At 35.1% G+C, this 22,204-nt stretch overlaps 1 protein-coding gene across 1 annotated transcript; it reads right to left on the minus strand.

Moving 5' to 3' along the window:
- Nucleotides 1-20,483: 20,483 nt before the first annotated feature.
- LOC116911360 (60S ribosomal protein L9-like) lies at nucleotides 20,484-21,066 on the minus strand. The gene is given in 1 exon segment (XM_032915284.1): nucleotides 20,484-21,066. A coding segment is annotated over 1 exon segment (579 nt). The 5' UTR covers nucleotides 21,063-21,066.
- Between the last annotated feature and the right edge of the window lie 1,138 nt (nucleotides 21,067-22,204).

Raw genomic sequence — 22,204 nt, forward strand, 5'->3', positions numbered from 1 at the left:
ATGGCTTTTACTATGTTTAGGTATGGGCCTTGAATTCCTATTCTTTCCAGGACTTTTATCATGAAGGGGTGTTGAATTTTGTCAAATGCTTTCTCAGCATCTAATGAAATGATCATGTGGTTTTGTTCTTTCAGTTTGTTTTTATAATGGATCACGTTGATGGTTTTCCGTATATTAAACCATCCCTGCATGCCTGGGATGAAGCCTACTTGATCATGGTGAATGATTGTTTTGATGTGCTCTTGGATTCGGTTTGCCAGAATTTTATTGGTATTTTTGCATCGATATTCATAAGGGAAATTGGTCTGAAGTTCTCTTTCTTTGTTGGGTCTTTGTGTGGTTTAGGTATAAGAGTAATTGTGGCTTCATAAAAGGAATTCGGTAGTGCTCCATCTGTTTCAATTTTAAACAAATGGAGTTTTTATTTCTTCCTGTGACATTTAAATATTTAGAAATAAAGATAATTGTGGATTTAAATATATACACATTTACATACTAAGAATCTCTAGAATTTTGTTTACATTCTCTACTTCCTCCCTCCCTCTACATCTTATGTGCCTGAGTATCATATATATATATATATATATATATATATATATATATATATATATATATATAATATTGAACTGTTGGAAGTCTGTATAGATTATTTATAAAACATTAGGATATTATTGCTAATTATTGAGATATTAATATTGCTTATAGCTAACACTCAGTATATTCTTCTACAAATATTACAATGAGAAATATTTTTGAACTATGTGAATGGTCAGAAGAAAACTGATATTTGTTCACATGATATAAAATATATAGGTCTGTTTGAAAGAAATAATTATTCCAATGACTATTGAAACATTGAGAATATATAAAATACTGAGAACTCTGTAAATTAATAAATTTTTAGACATAAACCTCAACGTTTATATGTTTAACTTAGTTTTAAATCTGTTCTTTCTTCATTTTTGAACACTTCTAGGGTGTTGACAATACTTTCTCTCCAGGATACTAGGAGGAAGGCTGTTTTGATTTAGTTGTTTGTTGTCCTACACAATCTATTGTTTCTTAAACTTTGTGAACAATCCTAGGTCTGAGTTTTTCATTTATTTTAATAACCATGTGTTATATAGTGGGCAATTGGTTTGCAATTTGAGATAATGTCACAAGAAACTATGGTGCCAGCAATTTATTTCAACCACATATAAATTTCAGTATGCCAGCCTGGACAGAGCAGGGAGACCCTGGGATACAAGTATTCTCAGAGTGAATGAATCCTGATGTATCTCAAGAGATCAGATAGGTTTAATCTCTTCACAAAAAGCATTGTATATATTTGCTGATGATAATTTTACTAATTTTTTTTAAATGATAGAACAAAAGCAAACCTTTTGTGCATATGAAGACATTAAAGTTTCTTTCATTCTCTTCCTGTCTGTTTTTCAAAACTTTCCAAATACCTTTGAAATTGCTGGTATTTGAAGGAATTATTAAGAAATATTTTCATCATTTGAGCATTAATACTCACCACGTGTTTTTAAGAAAGAAAATTAAAAGGTCATAATAGTATAAATAGGTTAGAATGAAGATTCACCAGTGGCGGACGCATTTTATGATAACACAGGCATGCATGGTTTACATATCCTCATAGAGTTATTTGATGAAATTTTATAAATTGTATCCCTTCCAAAATTCAAATGACATTCTACAATTGAATTACTTTTTAAAAAAATTTACTATTCCTTTTTTTCTTTCTTTGCATGTAATAAGAAAAATATTTTTTTGGTCCTTTCCAATTTTAGAAGAACTTCTTCCATAAGTGAGATCATTCTCCTGTGATATTCCCATTCAAAAAGCCCAGAAATATTTGTGTGTCTTTTCATTGTAGAGATTTCAATGGGAACTGTACTGAAATGGGGAAAAAATGATAAGTAGGGTCGTTTGACATCGACATGAGCAAGATGTCATGGAAATTTAAGTAAGTTTTCAAAATGTCTCTTTTAATTTACTCTAAGTTACCTAATTACACTACAGTTTAATTCAGTATTAATGATTGTTAGAGAGAGGGTGTGTTAAAAAGTTTTTCTCTCTACCAAGTTCATTTTAGCTCAAATAGCTCACATAATTTTTCATGCCTGCCATATTTCTCTGATAAAGAAAGATGAGGAGCAGGAATATGTTTACTGACCACCTGTGGCACTATAATTCCTTCTTCCTTCGAGGCTCTGTTTCCTTCTCAATGCTGTTACTAAGACAAAAATAGCCATTACTTGTTATTGTCATAGCTGTTGTGTCTTGTTCTAAACCATTGAAATCCACTATTTCTAGGTCACTGATGATATAATAGAGGGCTAAGACTTTAGTGTTTTTATCCAAATAAATTTTAAGTCTCTATAATAAAATTCTATTACATAATGCATAATTATTAATAATTATGATATGATAATATGTTTTGTAATAAAATATGACTTACTTTGAAAGACCGAAACAAAAGAAAAACAAAACATAACAAAAACAAAAAACACATACATTTTATATATTTATTTCCAAATTTACCCAAAGTCAGCAGATAGAATCAGGATCCATTTTGCAGCTGCAATTCATCTCCCATGATTTTAAAATTTGAAAGGGAGCATCAAGGATCATACTTATTTTCTTTTAGTACATGGCTCGTATGGTACTATATAATTCAAGATGCTCAGAAAGCCACTCTCATGCATGTCATGTCAAAGGGGAACTGGAACATTCCATTCACAGGCAGGAAGTCTGGAAGCATTTCACTGTATTCTCAATGTCAGGTGTCTAACTTAAGCTCCATTATCAGTTGGAAAGACTTGGTATTGGAAGGGGGAAGCCCTGAATGGTTTTATAACCAACATTAAAGTTGTGCTCAATGTAGGAAGTAGATATAAGTGCGGCACAGATGTTAATTTGTTTCAAAATTTAAAACTACTGAAGTGACTATGAAAATGGCTGATATGCTAAATATTGTAACTTTCAAAATTATAAATTTATAAATTCTTACTATAGAAAAATATCTTTCTTTAAAAAAATTCACACAAAAACCATACTGAACCATATATCTCAATGAACTTCTACACAGTTGCAATTGTCATTCTCAAATGAAAATTCAGCGTAAGAATTAGAAAAAATAATTAGCTTTATATGCCCTTTTATAACTTATGTCTTTTTAAAATTATATTTATTAATACTTTTAGAGTGACATAAAATGTAATAATTTCTATCCTTACTCCATACATGCCCAATTTTTCTATTCTCTTGAACTCCTCTCCCACCTTTTTTAATCCATGAAATCAAATTGTGTTGCCCAATTATTTTTTGGGGTTGGGCTATCCCATGGACCATGGTCAATATACCAGGGATCACATCCTTAAAGAACACTGACTTTCCTTCTTTCAGCAGCTATCAACTGCCAATGTCAATTCCAATGAGTCTAAGAATTTATAGTCATGCCCCACTTTAGTGTTTGGATTTGATTTGACCTGAGTTTTGACATGCCTTTTGTATCCTGTCAAAATTACTGTGAGTTGATATGTACTAATACCCTAGTGTGAACGGAGACATTGTTACCATAAATCCCTTTTTTGCTGCTCTAATTGGCAATATGAACCCTAGAGAATGGAGCCTAAAATAGAAACAGCCTAAAAGTTCCATGCAATAGTCACCTTTATTCAGAGCATAAGACAATTTATACTCTGAGTGTTGCAGGAAGTACATGAGTAAAATGTTCAAGCACAAGGAAAAGCCACACATGGCAGGAACATGTTTTTCTATAGTAGTCTATGAATAACAACTGAAGCAAGCTATCTTCTCTCTGTTAAACACTTGGCAGGAATTTGAAAACAGATTCTGAAAAGAAATCTCTGTTTTTGAAGAAACCAATATCATAAAACTCTAGTCTTCTTTTCTTGGAGTATTCTCACAAGCACTAAGAATTCTCACATGACTCCTATCATTTTTAGTTCTTACACTCTTTCTAACCCCTTTTCTATAAAAGTCCCTGAATCTTGTTGGGAGTTGTCTGTTGAAATATAACTTTCCCTAAATACTCAGGAAGAACATGCTCAGGGAAAATTTATGAAACTTTCTTCTTTTTGCTGAGTGTGTGTTAAAATGGAAATAACAGTTTGTATAAAGTTTCATTGTTGTTTTGTTTTGGACAAAACATTCCAACAACAAAATAATAAATTATCTGACATCCTAGTTATTTTTACTTTTCAGTTAGGTGTGAAGCATTCTTTTTAAAGAAGGAGAGAGTTGGGGTTGGGGATTTAACTCAGTGGTAGAACGCTTGCCTAGCAAGCGCAAGGTCCTGGGTTCGGTCCCCAGCTCCAGAAAAACAAAAACAAAAACAAAAACAACAACAACAAAAAAAAAACAAAGAAAAAGAAAAAGAAAAAGAAGGAGTAATCCATCTTTACTGGAATGCCTTGTAATTTAGAGTTGGAAGGAAGTCATATATTCATAGAGGGACCCCAAGATTGTAGCTGACTTGCTTATGAAGCAAAGAGAAAGTTTTTAAACAAAATTAAAAACAGAGATTGCTTATTTTTACACTGATCCATCCTGCTCTTAAATTGTTAGTAGACTTGGTATACTACTGAACAACATTTTTAATCAAGTATAGGACCTACCATAAATTGGGAGTGAAGAGGTAGTAATAGTGTTATGGACTAATTTCTTGTGTTTCTTTCAATTTACTTTTGAGTCCCTGACATGCACTGTGATAGTATTAGGAGACACACAGAAGGAAGATCAGAGAAGGTAGATCAGATACTAACACTAGAGCCAAATGACTATTAGGCTTTAGAAGGAAGAAGGGTCACCATGTTTTTTTGTTGTTGTTGTTTTTGCTTTTGTTTTTCTTTTTTTAATTCTGGCAGGTATTGGAACTTTGACTCTGTGTTTGGAGGCTTTCCAGTGATGGAATCTTCATGAAAGTCCCAGCCAGGTTTATCCTTATCCTTATCTTGAAATATTAAATGTAGAATTGTGGTTAAAACACTATATATATATATATATATAATACTATATATATTATACTATATATTATATTATATATATTATACTATATATATATTATTTAATCCATGTAGAGTAGTAATACATTTTACCAAAGTTGAAACCAAAATAGTGCATCCAAAAATGCATAGGGAAGCCTGCAATATTCTGCAAAGGAACCTTCCTTCCTGAAGCTCATGTCTCAACTGGTATGGCTGTGACAAGCACTGTCATTTTGAGGCCATGTGCCACCTTTTATGGTTTTAATTGTTTGGCTACCCTAAGCATTTATTCCTGGCATGGCACACTAATCTGACAAATACTGCAGAGCTGTGGAGTGCCAATCAAATTCTGTAGTGAGTGCTAATGAAATCTCACTGCCATCTATTTGGATCACCTACTAGAAAAAAAATTAAAATAATTTCATTGAGCCAGACTCTACACACACACACACACACACACACACACACACACACACACACACACACAGCATTTCGATAAATTAAAATTCTTTCAATATTTATTGTATTTGACAGTAATTTACATTTTAGATTATCTAAGGAAAATATCCTTCTTCTAACATAAAACACTAAAGTTAGTCTAAGTTTCTACATTAAAATTATAATTCATTGCCACAGTATTTAGGGAAGGATGTTATGGGTAATATTAGTAAAATCTTGGACAATTAGCAAAAGCTTTTTTGAAATAATTTGCTTTTGGTTTGACTTTCAGAATTCATCCATTATTATCTTAAAAACATACAATTGTTGAAAGGAACAGAAATTTAATTGAAACCAATCTGCAACAAAAAGAATAAAACTTTTAAATAAAAATTAAGATATTTAAAGAATATATAAGTAAGAATATTTAAAATGATTGTAAGTTAAAGAAGTTATTATACATTCTACAAAAAGGAATGCTGTATAAAAGCTTTAGGATGGAAACAGAAGAGAGACAATGCTAAAAAAATAACAGAAGAAACAATTTAACGTATGAAAAAATATTATTTTATAGAAAGAACTCAGCAGAAAATAGAAACAGATATCAATGCAAAATATTCAAGACTTAAGTCTTAAAAAATGTTCTGTCAGAAACCTGGAGTCAAGGTGAGAGAGGCCCAGAGACACCATGATCAAATAATGAATAGAAAGCCTACGTGCCTTGTCAAGTCTGCAGAAATAAGTTTCAATAGGAAAAAGTGGTATGATATGGAAAATACGACTGGAGTTAGTAGATGAAAGCTAAGAATAAATTATTTTACTTAATTTATTTTATCAATAATAAACATATACTACATACCTACTATTATGACTACCACCATCACCACCACCACAACCACTACCACCACAACAACAAGAATATGCTATAGATGATTTAATTCACAAACTTAAAAATCCACAGCCTTGGTAATGGATTCCCTCTCAGAGTTTCATGCTAACTGTGGACACCTATGGAAAGAATCTGTGTTGGAGGAAGCAAATGGATTTCTAGACTTGAAGCAGTGAAACCAGGATGGGACCTAGCTTGTCATTTTTATTAAAAACCAATTAGAGTTAGAGTGATTATCTACTGTATGATAATATGTGACAATTATGAAGAAAAAAGAAACATTACACATTATATACTGTTGAGGAAACATAAATTAGTAAAGTGACTATAGAGAAAAATACAGACATTCCTCAGGAAACTAGAAACATATTTACTACGTGATGTAAATTTCATATGTAAATGCATAAAATAAAATAATAATGTAAAAGAAATAACTGCATACCTGGCTATCATGCTTTCCTGTGCACAAAAGACATTGTAGACATGAAATTCAGTGGTGATCAGTGACAAAGCTGGTAGAACTTGCCAATTATGCATATGCAGTTTCATATTATGATCATAAAAATACCAATAACCAATAATTTTCCGCAAAATGAATGGATAAAAAAACATAGTGTTAAGAGGCAACTCATAGGCTAAAGATAGTGCATTTTCGTATCTAGACATTCTTATTTTAAATACTTGATCAAAATGTTAAATTATAACATTTTAAATTTTCACACTACTCCACAAAATAGAAAAGAATCATTGCTAAATTTATTTTGTGAGACTTCAGTAATTATAATACCTAAACACACACACACACACACACACACACACACACACACACACACACACTGAACTCCAACCCAAAAATATTAGATTCATATCTATTAATCTAAGGTTAAATAAAGAAATAGAAATGTTAAATATAATTATTTAGAACATAAAACCAATTATAACACTATATCACATAAGTATATATACAACTAAAATAAAAAGGCTTCATTTTCTAAATAGATTTAGGATTTTTTTTTGAAAACCTAAACCTTGCATAGAACTGAAGGAATATAAGAGCACTCTCCTCTAACAGAATTTATTATTGATTTAAGTCTTCTGATAGTAGTCCTACTTCCTGATGGTTTAAGTACTTACCTTAGTACTGTTATGCCAAGCAAACCAGTTATTATAAAAAACCTAAAGAAAAGCATAGAGTTTACACAAACCTATCAGACTATAGGACTGGACTGCAAATTATGTGAAGGTTTTCATTATAACCAAATTTTTAAAAAAATGGAACAAAAATTATGAAAAGTGAAAATGAATTGGGTTTAAATAACTGAATAAAGAAGCCTTCAAAGATAATGAAAGAAAATCAAATTTTCCAAATTTCTTTATAGGTAAATTATAAATTATTCACTACATTTATGGAAGTAATTTGCTGTGACTTTGGAGTCCCCTTCATATATAAGTAAAGTTATATACATTTAGAAATGTATGTATGGAATTTGAAAGTGTTAAGTATAAATTATATATAAGTTAGGCTCTTAATTATAAGAATTAAATTCCTACTATTGTTTTGAAAGCTCAAAAATTGATAATTCTCTTCCAAGGAAAAAGGTGCAAATTGCATACACACCCTGAAAAATTTGCTCACTTTAGTTATGCCTAATATTTAATATCTGTTTAGCAAATGATAAATACTTAATAAAAGTTGATTAATTTTTCAAAGGTTACTATATCTAGATGCTTTGTTATAAAGGTATAATAATAAAGTATAAAGGTGTGCTATTCAAGGCAACCAGAAATGGCCAAATAAAACAAAAGGAAATTAGCTTCGCCCTTAACTGCTTAGGTTTCAGCGTGCTAAGAGATTTTTTTTAAGATATTGAAGTAGAAAATAATCGACAGCCATACAGAGCTATCAACTCTTCAAGCAATATTTCCCACTGGTGCAATAGTGGCAAACACATCATGGGGCTAACCAACTACTATGTAGTTAGATTTAAATATTGTTTCACAAGACTGATAACAATATTAGGATAGAAATCTATAGGTAAACAGAAACAGGCACTGCAGAGAAATAAGTATTGTTTCACTTCTAAAAGGCCATAGTATTAAATGACATTTAATGATTTATTCCCACAAATCAATGCATATCTCATGTATCGAGTAATAAACTTTTATACATAAAAAGGGAAGAGGTGCACAGTAACCCACAACTGACCAAGGTTCACCTAACCAAGACACTAGAATTCTTAACCATGAATGGAACATATATACCACAAAGGGAAAAAGGAGTAATGACATCTTTAATAGAGTTGAGTGTACTTTTTATTTAACAAACTGTTTCATTAAAATTATATTTAATATAATTTTAGACCTATGAATAAAATAAGAATCCAAAATACAGAAACATAATCCAGACAAATATTTTTTCTGAATAAACATTCCCCTACATGTGATTTTGAACACTCATCAGAGTCTGTACTCTACCACTATATAGCTATTCAAAATTAAACTTCTACACAATAAAATTTAAATTCCAAAGGGATATTATGACATTAGTATATATAACTCATTGATACAATTTGAATACAAATGTTATGTATTTGTACCTCAAATCAACTAATCTGTTGTCTCAATGAGCAGATACTTATTATGGTTTATAACTTTTCTCACTTTGTTAATTTCTAGCAACTCCTAAATATTATCTTAACACTTCACAAGCATTTGCCAGTTATCATTCTCCCCTTATACAAAATTCATTTTCAAATTTCACCCAAGGCTGGCTCTAGCTATTGTAAATGAGTAAATGTTTTGTATTCAATTCCCTGAATGCCTGAGTCATTCCTTAACTACAACTTAAGAAGATGGGATCATTTCGTCTTAAAAAAAACCTGTGGAAGATGTCACAGAAGCCAGGAGACTGCTATGCATGCAATTGCCAGCAGGACTGTTAAATATTATTTTTAAGAAAAAAAAATAAGTTGATTCACTGCACACCCTACTTTTCCATGCATTTCCTCCCCTGCTACTACAGAACTGGAATTTAGTCACCACAGATTTTCTGGAAGACTAAATAGGAACATTTAAGTTTTCCAGTAAAAGAGATTGTGTGAAATGCTTTATGAAGTCATCTTTGGATCTGGAGGGTTGGCAGTAAAGATTTCCAGCAGAGACGGGAATATTCTTCCTTTGCTAGCCACAGTCCCCCAAGACTCAGCTGAATTTCATTACTGTAATGTATAAGAAATCATCTGACTAATGGGAGTATCAGCTGCTTCCTTTGAACTCTGTTCAGTACATTTGTAAATGAATTGTTTCTCAAAACTGAACTCTCCCCCATTCCTATATATCGTGTAACTTTTTATTTTGTAATTCTTGTCAGCACAACAAAATGAAGTGGGGTTTAATATTAGTCTCTGACTAGAAAGGATCAAAAAGCAAAGCGATGACAAAAATACTTCTTTGATCTATTTTTCATATATATATATATATATATATATATATATATATATATTTGTGAAGCAGTAAGAAGCAGTAATATAGAAGACCTGAAATTGTTTCTTTAGTTCTAATCTCTGACAGGCTTTCTTTTTCCATAAAACTTAAGGATTTGGTGTAAAGATGGAGTATCATAGGATTTGGGGATATCAGCCTTCCCTATAAATGCTCATAGAACCTTCCATATAGGTCTCAGTGGCAGTATTTATTAATGGACCTTTAACATCAAGCATTTTTTCCTTTAATTTCAACAAATATTAAATTTAGTAGTTGAGGTACAAATTAAATCTATCTTCATAAATCTTTACATATTGCTAAAGCTTCACAAATAGAGGAATAAAGTTTAAACAGTGAAAGGCTGAAAAATAACTTTCTTATACTAAAAAATTAACTGAATTGAATTTTTTACTTAATCACTTTGAATCATGCTCAAACCTCTCCCAGGTCACCCCATCACACAATTGTTCCCCCATTTCTCCATCTCCTTCTTCTCTTGGCATGTGGGATTCCCTCTGCTTCACCCCACCCATACCCTGACATTTGAAGCATTTCTAATTGCCTTTAATATTTGATTCACTTTAAGAAGATATAACTCAAGTGTATATAGAATATATATTTGCAAGTGAACAGGAGGAAAAATAATTAAGTCCCTCTCCAGACTCATGCCTCCTCTGCTCCATGTTTCCTTATGTGTGATGTAGAAATTATAAGCTTCTGGTCTTGAGGACTCTAAGGCAAACAGTCAAATGGCATTTGAAAATACGGAAGCTTCAGTCACCCCATTTCTCAGATTTGTTTATTTCAGTGCTTCAGGAGTAGTGCTAACATTTCAGAGATGTATTTTTTTGATCAGTGAACATTTTTATAGATGTGTTAATAAGCTGACAATTGCAGTACAAGCAGAGGAATTGGTAATTGTCAGTACAAAAGCAAACTCTTAATATCAAAGGTGAAGAGGTTAATAAGAGTTACATCTCTAAATTTCTAGGAATTTATTTAATTATATAATAAACCTAGATATTAGAACTACAAAGCAAAGAGGCAATAATAACACTATTATTTTAGGATGTCTAGGCATTCAAGGAGTATTGGGTTGTGGGTCAGGCGTCTGCTCTGCCACAGGGCTCGGCTGCTCTGGGAGACAGGAAATGGGAGTTGACAACACTTATTCCACTCCATCACTAGGCAGATGTTGGGCTTTAGGGAAGCCTGGGGGAACCGCTCTGGGGGGTGGGAAAACACAGTCTGAGATGCAGGACAGGTGGCTCAGGGGTACCCGAGTCTGCAAGGAGGCTGGGGCTGTCTGCTTCTCAGGCTCTTGGACATACAAGTGTCACTGAATGCCACGGGAAGAGCCAAGAACTGAGTAGGGAACCGCGGGCTGGATCTAGGCTACAGCAAGGGAGAAAAAGGAAGAACTCCAGCTGGTCCTGTGGGGGTTGTGGAGGAGTTCTTGGCTTGACAGAAGTAGCAAGCTTGAGCTTGGTGTCAGTCATGGCTGGAAGCACAGAGAAGCATTCCACAGAAAACTAGACTGTAGCTCTAAAGGCCACCTCCATGGCACCCCAAGGTGCATCCCCCCAAAAAAGATACAGTCCATGTATTTAGGCATTTATTGTCATGGCAGAAAGTGGATGTGTAAAACCATGTACCACTTTTCAGGGTGGGCCTGTGGTTAAATACGTTTTGCATAAAGGAATGTCAGAGAAGAAAAGGTTATTGACTAAGCCCTCCAGCCCTCTAGTTATTTCATTAAAATGGAGTTATGTCTTGATTCTACATGAGCACAGGTCACGTCCTCTACATGTGGAGGAGACTGAGTAGTTGCTAGTCACTAGTCCTTAATATACCCTAGCAACAATGGAGTCACTTCCCTGATAAAAAGACAAAGAATAAAGAGACTGCACACATAAAGAGGACCCAGCATTTTCTTGCATACAGGAAACACACCTCAGTCTCAAAGACAGATACTACCTCAGAGTAAAAGGCTGGAAAACAACTTTCCAAGCAAATGGTCCCAACAAAAAAACTAGAGTAACCATTCTAATACCAAATAAAATCGACTTTCAACCAAAAGTTATCAAAAAACATAAGGAAGGACACTCCTTATTCTTCAAAGGAAAAATCCACTAAGATGATCTCTCAATTCTAAATATCTATGCTTCAAATGCAAGGGCACCTACATTCATAAAAGAAACCTTAATCAGCTTAATGCACACATTATATGTCACACAAAAATAGTAGGAGATTCCAAAACCCCACTCATCAATGGACACATCACGGAAAGAGAAATGAAACAGACATAGATAAACTAACAGAAGTTATGAAGCAATTGGATTCAACAGATATTTATAGAACATTTCATCTTAAAATGAAAGAATATACCTTCTTCTCAGCACCTCAGTGTGCTATCTTCAAAATTGATTATAGAAACAGTCATAAAACAGGCCTTAACAGATACAAAAATATTGAAAAAAATTCCATGCATCCTATCAGATCACCAAGAACTAAGGCTGGTCTTCAATAACAACAATAAATACAGAAAGTCCATGCATACATGGAGGTTGGACAATGCTCTACTTAATAACTTGGTCAAAGAAGAAATAAAGAAATTAAAGACATTTTAGAATTTAATGAAAATAAAGACACAACATACCCAAACTTATGGTACAAAATGAAAGCAATGCTAAAAGGAAAACTTAGCACTGAGTACCTACAAAAATAAACAGGAGAGAGCATACATTACCAGCTTAACAGTACACCAAAAGCACTAGGACAAAGGAAGGATATAACCCAAGAAGAAGACAAGCCAGGAAACAATCAAATTCAGGACTGAAATCAACCAAGTTGAATCAAAAGAACTATAAGACAGATCACCAACTGAAGAGCTAGTTCTTTGAGGAAATCAACAATAAAGATAAAGCCTTAGCCTGACTAACCAGAGGGCACGGAGAGTGTATCCAAATTGCCAGTATCATAAATGAAAACTGAGACATAACAAAGAATCTGAAGAAATTAAAAAAATCATCAGATCCCACTAGAAAAGCCTATATTCAGCAAAACTGGAAAATCTGGAGAATGGAAAAACTTCAGACAAATACCAGGTTCCAAAATTAAATCCGGATCAAAAAAAAATCATATACACAATCCCATAACTTAAAGAAAATAGAAGCAGTTATTAAAAGTGTTCCAATCAATAAGGGCTCAGGACCAGATAGATGGGTTTAGTGCAGAATTCTTTCAGACCTTAAAAGAAGACCTCATACCAATATTGTCTGAACTATTCCACAGAATAAAAACAGACGAAGGACTACCCAATTCCTTCTAAGAAGCCACAATTACACTTACACTTAAACCACACAAAGATCCAACAAAGAAAGAGAACTTCAGAACAATTTCCCTTATGAATATCGATGCAAAAATATTCAATAAAATTCTCACAAACCGAATCCAAGAACACCTCAAAAATACCATTCATCATGATCAAGTAGGCTTCATCCCAGGGATGCAAGGATGGTTCAATATACAGAAATCCATCAACATAATCCACGATGTAAACAAACTAAAATTATAAAAAAAATCAAAAAAAAAATATCCCCATGATCATTTCATTAGCTGCTGAGAAAGCATTGGACAAAATTCAACACCCAATCATGGTAAAAGCACTGTAAAGATCAGCAATTCAAGGCCCATATCTAAAAATAGTAAAAGCAATATACAGCAAACTAATAGTCAACAATAAAAAGTAAAGTAAAAGAAACTTGTTGCAATACCACTAAAATCAGGAACTATACGAGGCTGCCCATTCTCTCCATACTTATTCAATATAGTATTTGATGGCCAAGTCAGAGAAATCAGACAACAAATGGAGGTAAAATGGATACAAATTGGAAAGGAAGAAATCAAAAATATCACTATTTGCAGATGATAAGATTGTATATTTAAGTGAACCCAAAAGTTCCATCAGAGGACTACTAAGTCTGATAAACAACTTCCTCAAAGCGGCTGGGTATAAAATTAACTCAAACAAATCAGTAGCCTTCTTCTACTGAAAGGATAAATAAGCTGAGAAAAAAATTAGGGAAATGACACCCTTCACAACAGTCACAAATAATTTAAAACACCTTGATGTGACTCTAACAAAATAAGTGAAAGATTTGTATGACAGGAACTTCAAGTCTCTGAAGAAAGAAATTGAAGATGTCAGAAGATGAAAAAACCTCCTATGCTCATGGATTGGCAGGATTAATATAGTGAAAATGGCCATTGTGCCAAAAGCATTCTACAGTTTCAATCCCCATCAAATTTCCAACTCAATTCTTCCTAGAGTTAGAAAGAGCAGTTTGCAAATTCATTTGGAATAACAAAAAAAACAGAATGGTGTAGACTATCCGCAACCATAAAAAACTTTTAGGGGAATAACCATCCCTGACCTCAAGCAGTATTACAGAGAAGTAGTGCTAAAAACTGTATGTTATTGGTAAAGACTGGCAGTTAGATCAGTGGAATAGAATTGAAGACCCAGAAATGAATCCACACACGTATGGTCACTTGATCTTTGACAAACAAGCTAAAACCTCACAGTGGAAAAAAGATAGCATTTTCAAAAAAAAAAAAAAAAAATGGTGTTGGTTCAACTAGAGGTCAGCATGAATAAGAATGCAAAATGACTCATTTTGTCTCCTTGTATAAAGCTTAAGTTCAAGTGGGTCAAGGACCTCCACATGAAACCAGATATACTCAAACTAATGAAGAAAAAGTGGGGAAGAGCCTCGAACACATGGGCACTGGGAAAAATGTCCTGAATAGAACACCAATGGCTTATGCTGTAAGATCATGAATTTACACATGGGACCTCATAAAACTGTAAAGCATTGGTAAAGCAAAGGACGCTGTCATTAGGACAAAACAGCAACCAACAGATTTGAAAAAGATCTTTACCAAACTTACATCTGATAGAACACTAATATTCAATATATATAAAGAAGTTAGCCTCCAGAGACACATATAACCCTATTAAAAAAGGGGATACAGATCTAAACAAAGAATTCTCAGCTCAGGAATATTGAATGGCAAGAAGTACCTAAAGAAATGTTCAACATCCTTAGTCATCAGTGCAAATAAAGTCAAATGCAAATCAAATCAACCCTGAGATTCCAAGACACACTAGTCAAAATGGCTAAAATCAAAACCTCACATGACAACAGATTCTGGTGAGAATGCTGAGAAAGAGGAACACTCCTACATTGTTGGTGGGATTGCAAACTAGTACAACCATCCTGAAAAACAGTCTGGAGATTCCTCAGAAAATTGGACATTGCACTACCATCTATACCTCTCCTGGGCATATGCCCAATGATGCTCCAACATAAAACAAAACATATGCTCCACTATGTTCATAGCAGCCTTATTTATAGTATGCAGAAGCTAGAAAGAAGCCATATGCCCTTCAACAGAGGAATGGATACAGAAAATGTTGTACATCTATCTACACAATGGGCTACTACTCAGCTATCAAAAACAATGACTTCATGAAATTCACAGGCAAATGGATGGAACTAGAAAATATCATCTTGAGTGAGGTAACCCAATCACAGAAAAGCACACATGGTATATACTCACTGATAAGTAGCTATTAGCCCAAAAGCTCAAATTACCCAAATATAATCCACAGACCACATGAAGCTCAAGAAGAAGGGTGACCAAAATGTGGATGCTTCAGTCCTTCTTAAAGGGGAAACAAAAATATGCATAGCAGGGAATATATTTGGAGTAGAGACTGAATAAATGGGCATTCAGGACCTGCCCCACATGGGTATACAGCCCATATATATATACAGTCACCAAAACTAGATAATATTGATGAAGCTAAGAAGTGCATGCTTAAAAGAGCCTGACATAGCTGTCTCCTGAGAGGCACAGACTGAGTATTTCTAAAACAATGGCAAATGCTAGCAGCAAACCATTGAACTAAGAATTTGGTCGTTGTTGGAAGAATTAGAGAAAGGATCGAGGGATCTGAAGGGTCTTGCAACTCCATAAGAACAACAAAAACCAACCAACCAGATCTCCCAGGGACTAAATCACTACCCAAAGACTATACATGGACAGACCCATGGCTCCAGCTGCATATGTTTCAGAGGATGGTTTTGTTGGGTAGTGTAGGGGAATGTGAGAGGACAGGACGGTGGGAAGTGGGGCTGATTGATGAGGGGGAACACCATTATAGAAGAAGTGGAGGTGATGTGATGGGGGCTTATGGATTGGATTCTGGGAATGTGAATAACATTTAAGATGTATATAAAAATATCCAATTTAAAAAAAGAAAAGACAACTTGTTGACATTATAGGATCCAGATTTGACACCCACCACTTACAAAGTGGCTAAAAGTTATCACCTATAACTCCCTGTCTAGAGCAGCTGACATACTTTACTCCTCTTTGTAGGCATTGCAGGCATGAGGTCCACATACAGACATGAAAGCAAACTTTTATAAGCATAGAATTAAAAATAAATATTTATTTTGTTTTTAATTGTTATCACATGTGTGCATAAGAGTATAGGTGAACCGAGAGGTCAGAAAATGGAAAACAATGAGGCCTTACACTAGTCACAAGCGGGAAAGAACCCACATGGCCTTCAACAGAGAAATGGATATAGAAAATTTTCTATATTTTCACCATGGAGTACTACCTAGCTGTTAAAAACAGTGACTTCATGAAATTCATAGGCAAATGGATGGAACTAGGAAATATCCTGATTGAGGTAATCAAATTGCAAAAGAACAGCCATGATATACACTCCCTGTAAGCAAATAGCTAATATTTGCAACAAAATAATAATAATAATAATAATAATAATAATAATAATAATAATAATAATAATAATAATAATAATAATAGCTACCAAAAGCTCAGAAAATCCAAGATACAATACAAAAACCATATGAAGTTCAAGAAGGAAGACCAAGTATGAATGTTTTAGTCCTTCTTAGAAGAGAGAACAAAATACTCATGGGAAGAAATGAAGAGACAAAATGTGATGCAGACTAAAAGAAAGTTCATCCAGAGACTGCCTTACCTAGGCATCCACTCCATACACAGACACCAAAGCCAGATAATACTGTGGATGCCAAGAAGTGCAAGCTGACAGGAGTCTGATATAACTATCTCCTGAGAGGTTCTGTGAGAGCCTGACAAATAAAAAGGTGGATGATTGATAGCAACCATTGAACTTAGAAAGGTGTCCTCAGTGGAGGTATTAGAGAAAGGACTGAAGTAAGTGAAGGGGTTTGCAACCCAATAAGAAGAACAACAATATCAACAAATGATATCCCCTGAGCTCCCAAGGACTAAACCACCATCCCAAGAGTACACAGGGATGGAACTATGGAAACGTGTATCTGCATATGTAGCAGATTTTTGGATATCAAGGGGACAAGAGGACCTTGCTTCTGTGAAGGCTTCATGCCTTAGTTTGGGTGGTGTCAGAGAGGGGACATTGGAGGTAGTTGGTGGCTGGAGGGAACACCTGGAAGAACGAGAGTTGGGGGTCAATCTGAGGCCAGTGGAAAAATCCTCCACAAACATTTAACCACAAAAAGACTCCTCCCTTCCAGGAATACTAGAGCTAGTTTAGTTCCTGGAACAGCTACAAGCCAGACTTTTGAACAAAGCCACCTGTAAGTACTCATCTGACTCCCTCTGAAAGTCCAAGAATGGTCCACTGACCATGAGTCAGTTTGGAGGTCGCTTCGCTCCACTGATAGCATCCTGCCTAGTTACTATTGTGCAATTTCTGCCATAATTGTTTGAATTCTGCCCCAATTGTTTGCAAGGTATATAAATTCCTGTTATAGTCTGCTCAGTGTCATCTCTCTCCAAAAGGGAGTCGACCCCAGCATGTTGGAATAAAGTTCCTCTGATCACCACCTCAGTGAGTCTCATTCAAGGGGTCCCAGAAGGAATTCAGATGGGACCTCATACACCCTCATAAAAGCAAGGGGGAGGGGCATGGGATAGTTGGTTTTTGGGGGTGAAATTGGGAAAGGGGATAGCGTTTAAAATGTAAATTAAAAAATAAAATAAAAACAATAATGTTGTTGTGGGTTAGCAGTCGAGAACAAGTGATCAATGACCAAGCTTAATGTTTGCTGTGCTTGATTGTTTGCTTGTTTATCAGTATTTCACTCTACGGGAAAACTACTTCTTCACTATCTAAGAATTAGAAAACATGAAACTATTGAAAGACCAATTCAGAGCATTCCACTAACAGCCTATAGATGAAGATGAAGAACTCTTAGTTCTGCCTGCACTGGGCCTGCCTAGGTGCTGCCATGTTCCCACCTTGATGATAGTAGACTGAACCTCTGAACCTGTAAGCCAGCACCAATTAAATGTTGTCCTTTGTAAAACTTCCCTTGGCCATGACGTCTGTTCACAGAAGTAAAACCCTAAGACAGAATTGGTACCAGTGACTGCCATATTGCTGTTTTAGGCCTGACCTGCTTTTGTATGGAAGAATGTATATAATGGGAATTTGGATTTAGAAAGCAGTGGAAAGCTTTAAATTGGGCTTAATGGGCTATGTTAGTAGGGCCATAGAAAAATTTGCTACTGAGTGTGATTTGAATTTTGTAGACCTGGGCAAGATGTTTCAGTGGAGAATTTCAGTATGTGGTATAGACTATTTTTGTGATATTTTTTGGATGAATGTGGCTGCTTTTTGCCTGTGTCTGAAGAGTCTGCCTGAGGCTAAGATGAAGAGATTTATATTAGTTACCTCGAAAAAGGAAGTCTCAAAACAGCCTGGTATACATTCTTCCATGTGGATGCTAAAGTTCACTCTTACGAAGAGCATTTTAATGAAAAGGAGCAAATTGAGAAAGAATCAATGCAAAGCATACGGCTCAAGTACTAAAGTGACACAAGGAAGTGAAATAGAGCTGAATCCTGTGTTCTACAAGACAGCAGATTAGGGAAATGGGACTTTGGGGCAAGATACTACCCAGCTAATTAGATCCAGGCACAGTAGTACACATCTTTCATCCCTAGACATAAAGCCAAGTGTATCTCTGAGTTCAAGGCCAGCCTGGGACAGCCCAGTCTTAAGAGAAGAACTTAAATCCAGGCTTGGTCAACCACACCTTTAATCCCACTGTTTAGTGGACAGGCCTGCAGATCTCTTGAGTTCAAGGTCAATCTACAGAGCAAGATCCAGGACAACCTTGTTTAGACAGTGAAGGCGTTTCGAAAAGAGAAAGGTAGTGATAATGCAATAGAACATATTCTAGCTACTACAAGCAGCAGAATTCAGCAGCTTTGGCCACATGGCTCTGGCTTTAGTGTAAAACATAGAAGGGACTACTGGGACAATTGATGCTGGTTAGCTGGAGGAAAGAAATTAATGGTGATTAAGAACAGACCAGCATCACTGATATAAAATCTGGGAACTATTTTCTGAGAGCACGAAAAGGCTGTTTTCCAGAGATAGCCAAGGTTGTGTGCTGCAGCCATATTTGGTATTGTGTAAGAATCACCCAGGTGGTACTGGTTTTGAAGACATGAAGGTGTCATGAAGAACAGCTGAAGCTTGGCACTGTGAGAAGCCATGGAAAACCAGTGGTCAAAGTTTAGCCTTAGTTCTAGTTGATAGCTGAGGACTGAAGGCCCAGGAGAAGGATTTGAAAGGCTTAGCACCATGAAGAATGTAGCACCATTAAGACCTCTTGGGTCAGGCTGTTTCTGGGTGTTGAAGGGAGTCTGGAGAACCTGATTTGTGAGCCTGCTTTTGGCAGACCTCTTGTGTATCAAGCTGACTCTGGGTTGAATAGGGGAGGGGCTGGAGGACAGGATCTGCTTCTGGGCTCAGTTACAAACCACAAGGTAGATGTATCTCAGGCAGCACAGGACATCCTGCCTCCTCTGTGCCCAGGGTTCTCAGTTAGGCCTGTGAGTCTTATGGTGTGAGAAATCCTGGGAATCAAGCTGTCTCTGGGGATAGGCAGTGGAGGGGTAGGGGCCGGAACACACAATCTGCACCAGTATGCAGTTGCTCCTATTTGATTTTTATTGTTAACATGGCACTCTTTTTTGCCAAACAATATATTAATATACTGTGTTCTCATACCTAAATAAAGTTTTTAGACAATATATATAGGGTTTTTTTTGTTGTTGTTGTTGGTGTTGTTGTATTTTAATCTTCTCTGACATCTATTTTCTCGGGATATCCGTCTTTTACTTACTCACTGACCTTAGCAGTGATAATTGATACAACTATATTAATGCATATATTATTGAATGTTATTGAAAGGTGTATCTCTTATTGTTTGTGTTTAACGTATTTTATAGATTTTATGAAGTTACATTTATTTTTCATTCATTTGTTCATTCTTTAATTCACTTATAGATAGGTAGACTCTTGCTATGTAGCAAGGGTGGGCACAAATTCATCATTCTGGTACCTCATACTCTTGAGTGGTATGGTTATAGATACTTACCACTACAACCAGCCCTATTACAGTTTTAATTGAGTATTTTCTATGATACTTTTCTTCTTCTTTTTTTTTCAATATATGTCTTTTATTGTTCCCATAGAGCCCAAATTGTACTTGTGATCTGAATCTTGTTTCTGGAGCTAGGAAACTGAGGTCTCATTCCTCAGACTTCAGCATGGTTCCCTTCTCAGAAACATAGATGCCATCCAAAAACTTCCTGATATCCTTGTTTTTAACTGTTGTGGCTTGCTGAATCAGAACCGCTGAATTTGAAACAAGTTCAATATCATTTCTTTCAAGGATTAACTCATCCTTCTGGGATTGAGAGACAGAACAAGCAACACCTGTCCTCATCTGAACCCTCCGGATGTATTTTTCACCCAAGAAATTTTGGATTTCAACCAAAGACCCATTCTCCCGAATAATGATGTTGATAGGGAAGTGAGCACACACATACCTCATCTTGTAAAAGAAGCCCAGTGTCACACCCTTGATCATGTGCTGAACATGACTGCAGATGTTTCTGACAGTGGTCAGTTACTTCCTATTACCCCATTACTTGTCAACACGGAGCCTTTTCTTTTTCTTTACAAGAAAACTCAGTTCTACATTGATGTGATTGAAGTCCCTCCTCAGAGTTCCCCTGGGGCCCTTCACAATGACTGTGCGCCCCTTCAGAGTGATGTTGACATTTTCTGGAATGTCGACAGTCTGATTGCTGAGAACGGTCTTCATTCTCGCAGTAGATGGGGCGATGCTTTTCTTCTTTTTTATGTTATTCATACTGCTCTGTTCTTACTTTTTGGGAAAATAGAATTTATACTGCATTTAGAGCTAATCTCATTTGAGATATATCATTGTATAACTGGTTGGAAGTACTTAGTAACAAGAAAATTCTATTGAATTCTCAGAGACCAAAGCTAGTTAGAGAATTCTCTAACTAGGACAGAGTACCCACCGAATTTGAGGTAATTGTACCTGTTTTTCTCCATGTTGCTTGTGAGTCAGTGTTTTTGTCTTTTTATTTTCCAAATTTTTATGAGATATTTATCTAGTTGCAGTTTTATAAAAAATGTTCCTAAGCTATTGTTATAGCTATCTTGCTTGTTTTTGCATAATAAATAAATAATTTGCTCTTTGTTACAACAAAGAAAAAAAAAAAGACCTTAATTCTTTTTTTTTCTTTTTTTTAAGGATTTATTTTATGTGTACACTGTAGTTGTCTTCAGACACTCCAGAAGAGGGTGTCGGATCCCATTACAGATGGTTGTGAGCCACCATGTGGTTGCTGGGAATTGAACTCAGGACCTCTGGAAGAGCAGTCAAGTGCTCTTAACCGCTGAGCCATCTCTCCAGCCCAAGACCTTAATTCTTAAGAGAGTAAATTTGCAGTTCAGATGAGAAAAGGGAAGAAACAAATTATATAATTTTATAATAATCTCAAAAAATAAAAAGGTAAGGATTAAAACAAGAAGAAATCCATTAAAATTAGATCAAAGTTCAAATTAAAAAAAACAAACAAAAAAACAAAGACCAATTCAAGGTTAGAAGATAAGTTGAATTTCAATAGCTGGCAAAAATGCTTTGTTGATGGAATTTCATGTTAACCTTCAGTTCCTTTTTTTTTTTCCTTTCTTTTTCTTTTTCTTTTTTTCTTTTTTTTTTTTTTTTGTGTTGGGGGGACCGAACCCAGGGCCTTTTGCTTGCTAGGCAAGAGCTCTACCACTGAGCTAAATCCCCAACCCCACCTTCTTCACCTCTATGTTACCCCAGCTTCACTCACCTTTGTTTTTTGAATGAAATCTTGTGAGCTGTAGTGGTTTTTGGCCCACAACTCTTGCCTTTAGATTGTTTTTCCGTACTCATTTATATAGTAT

The sequence above is a fragment of the Rattus rattus genome, chromosome 10, assembly GCF_011064425.1.
Source record: "Rattus rattus isolate New Zealand chromosome 10, Rrattus_CSIRO_v1, whole genome shotgun sequence".
In the NCBI taxonomy this organism is placed as follows: domain Eukaryota; kingdom Metazoa; phylum Chordata; class Mammalia; order Rodentia; family Muridae; genus Rattus; species Rattus rattus.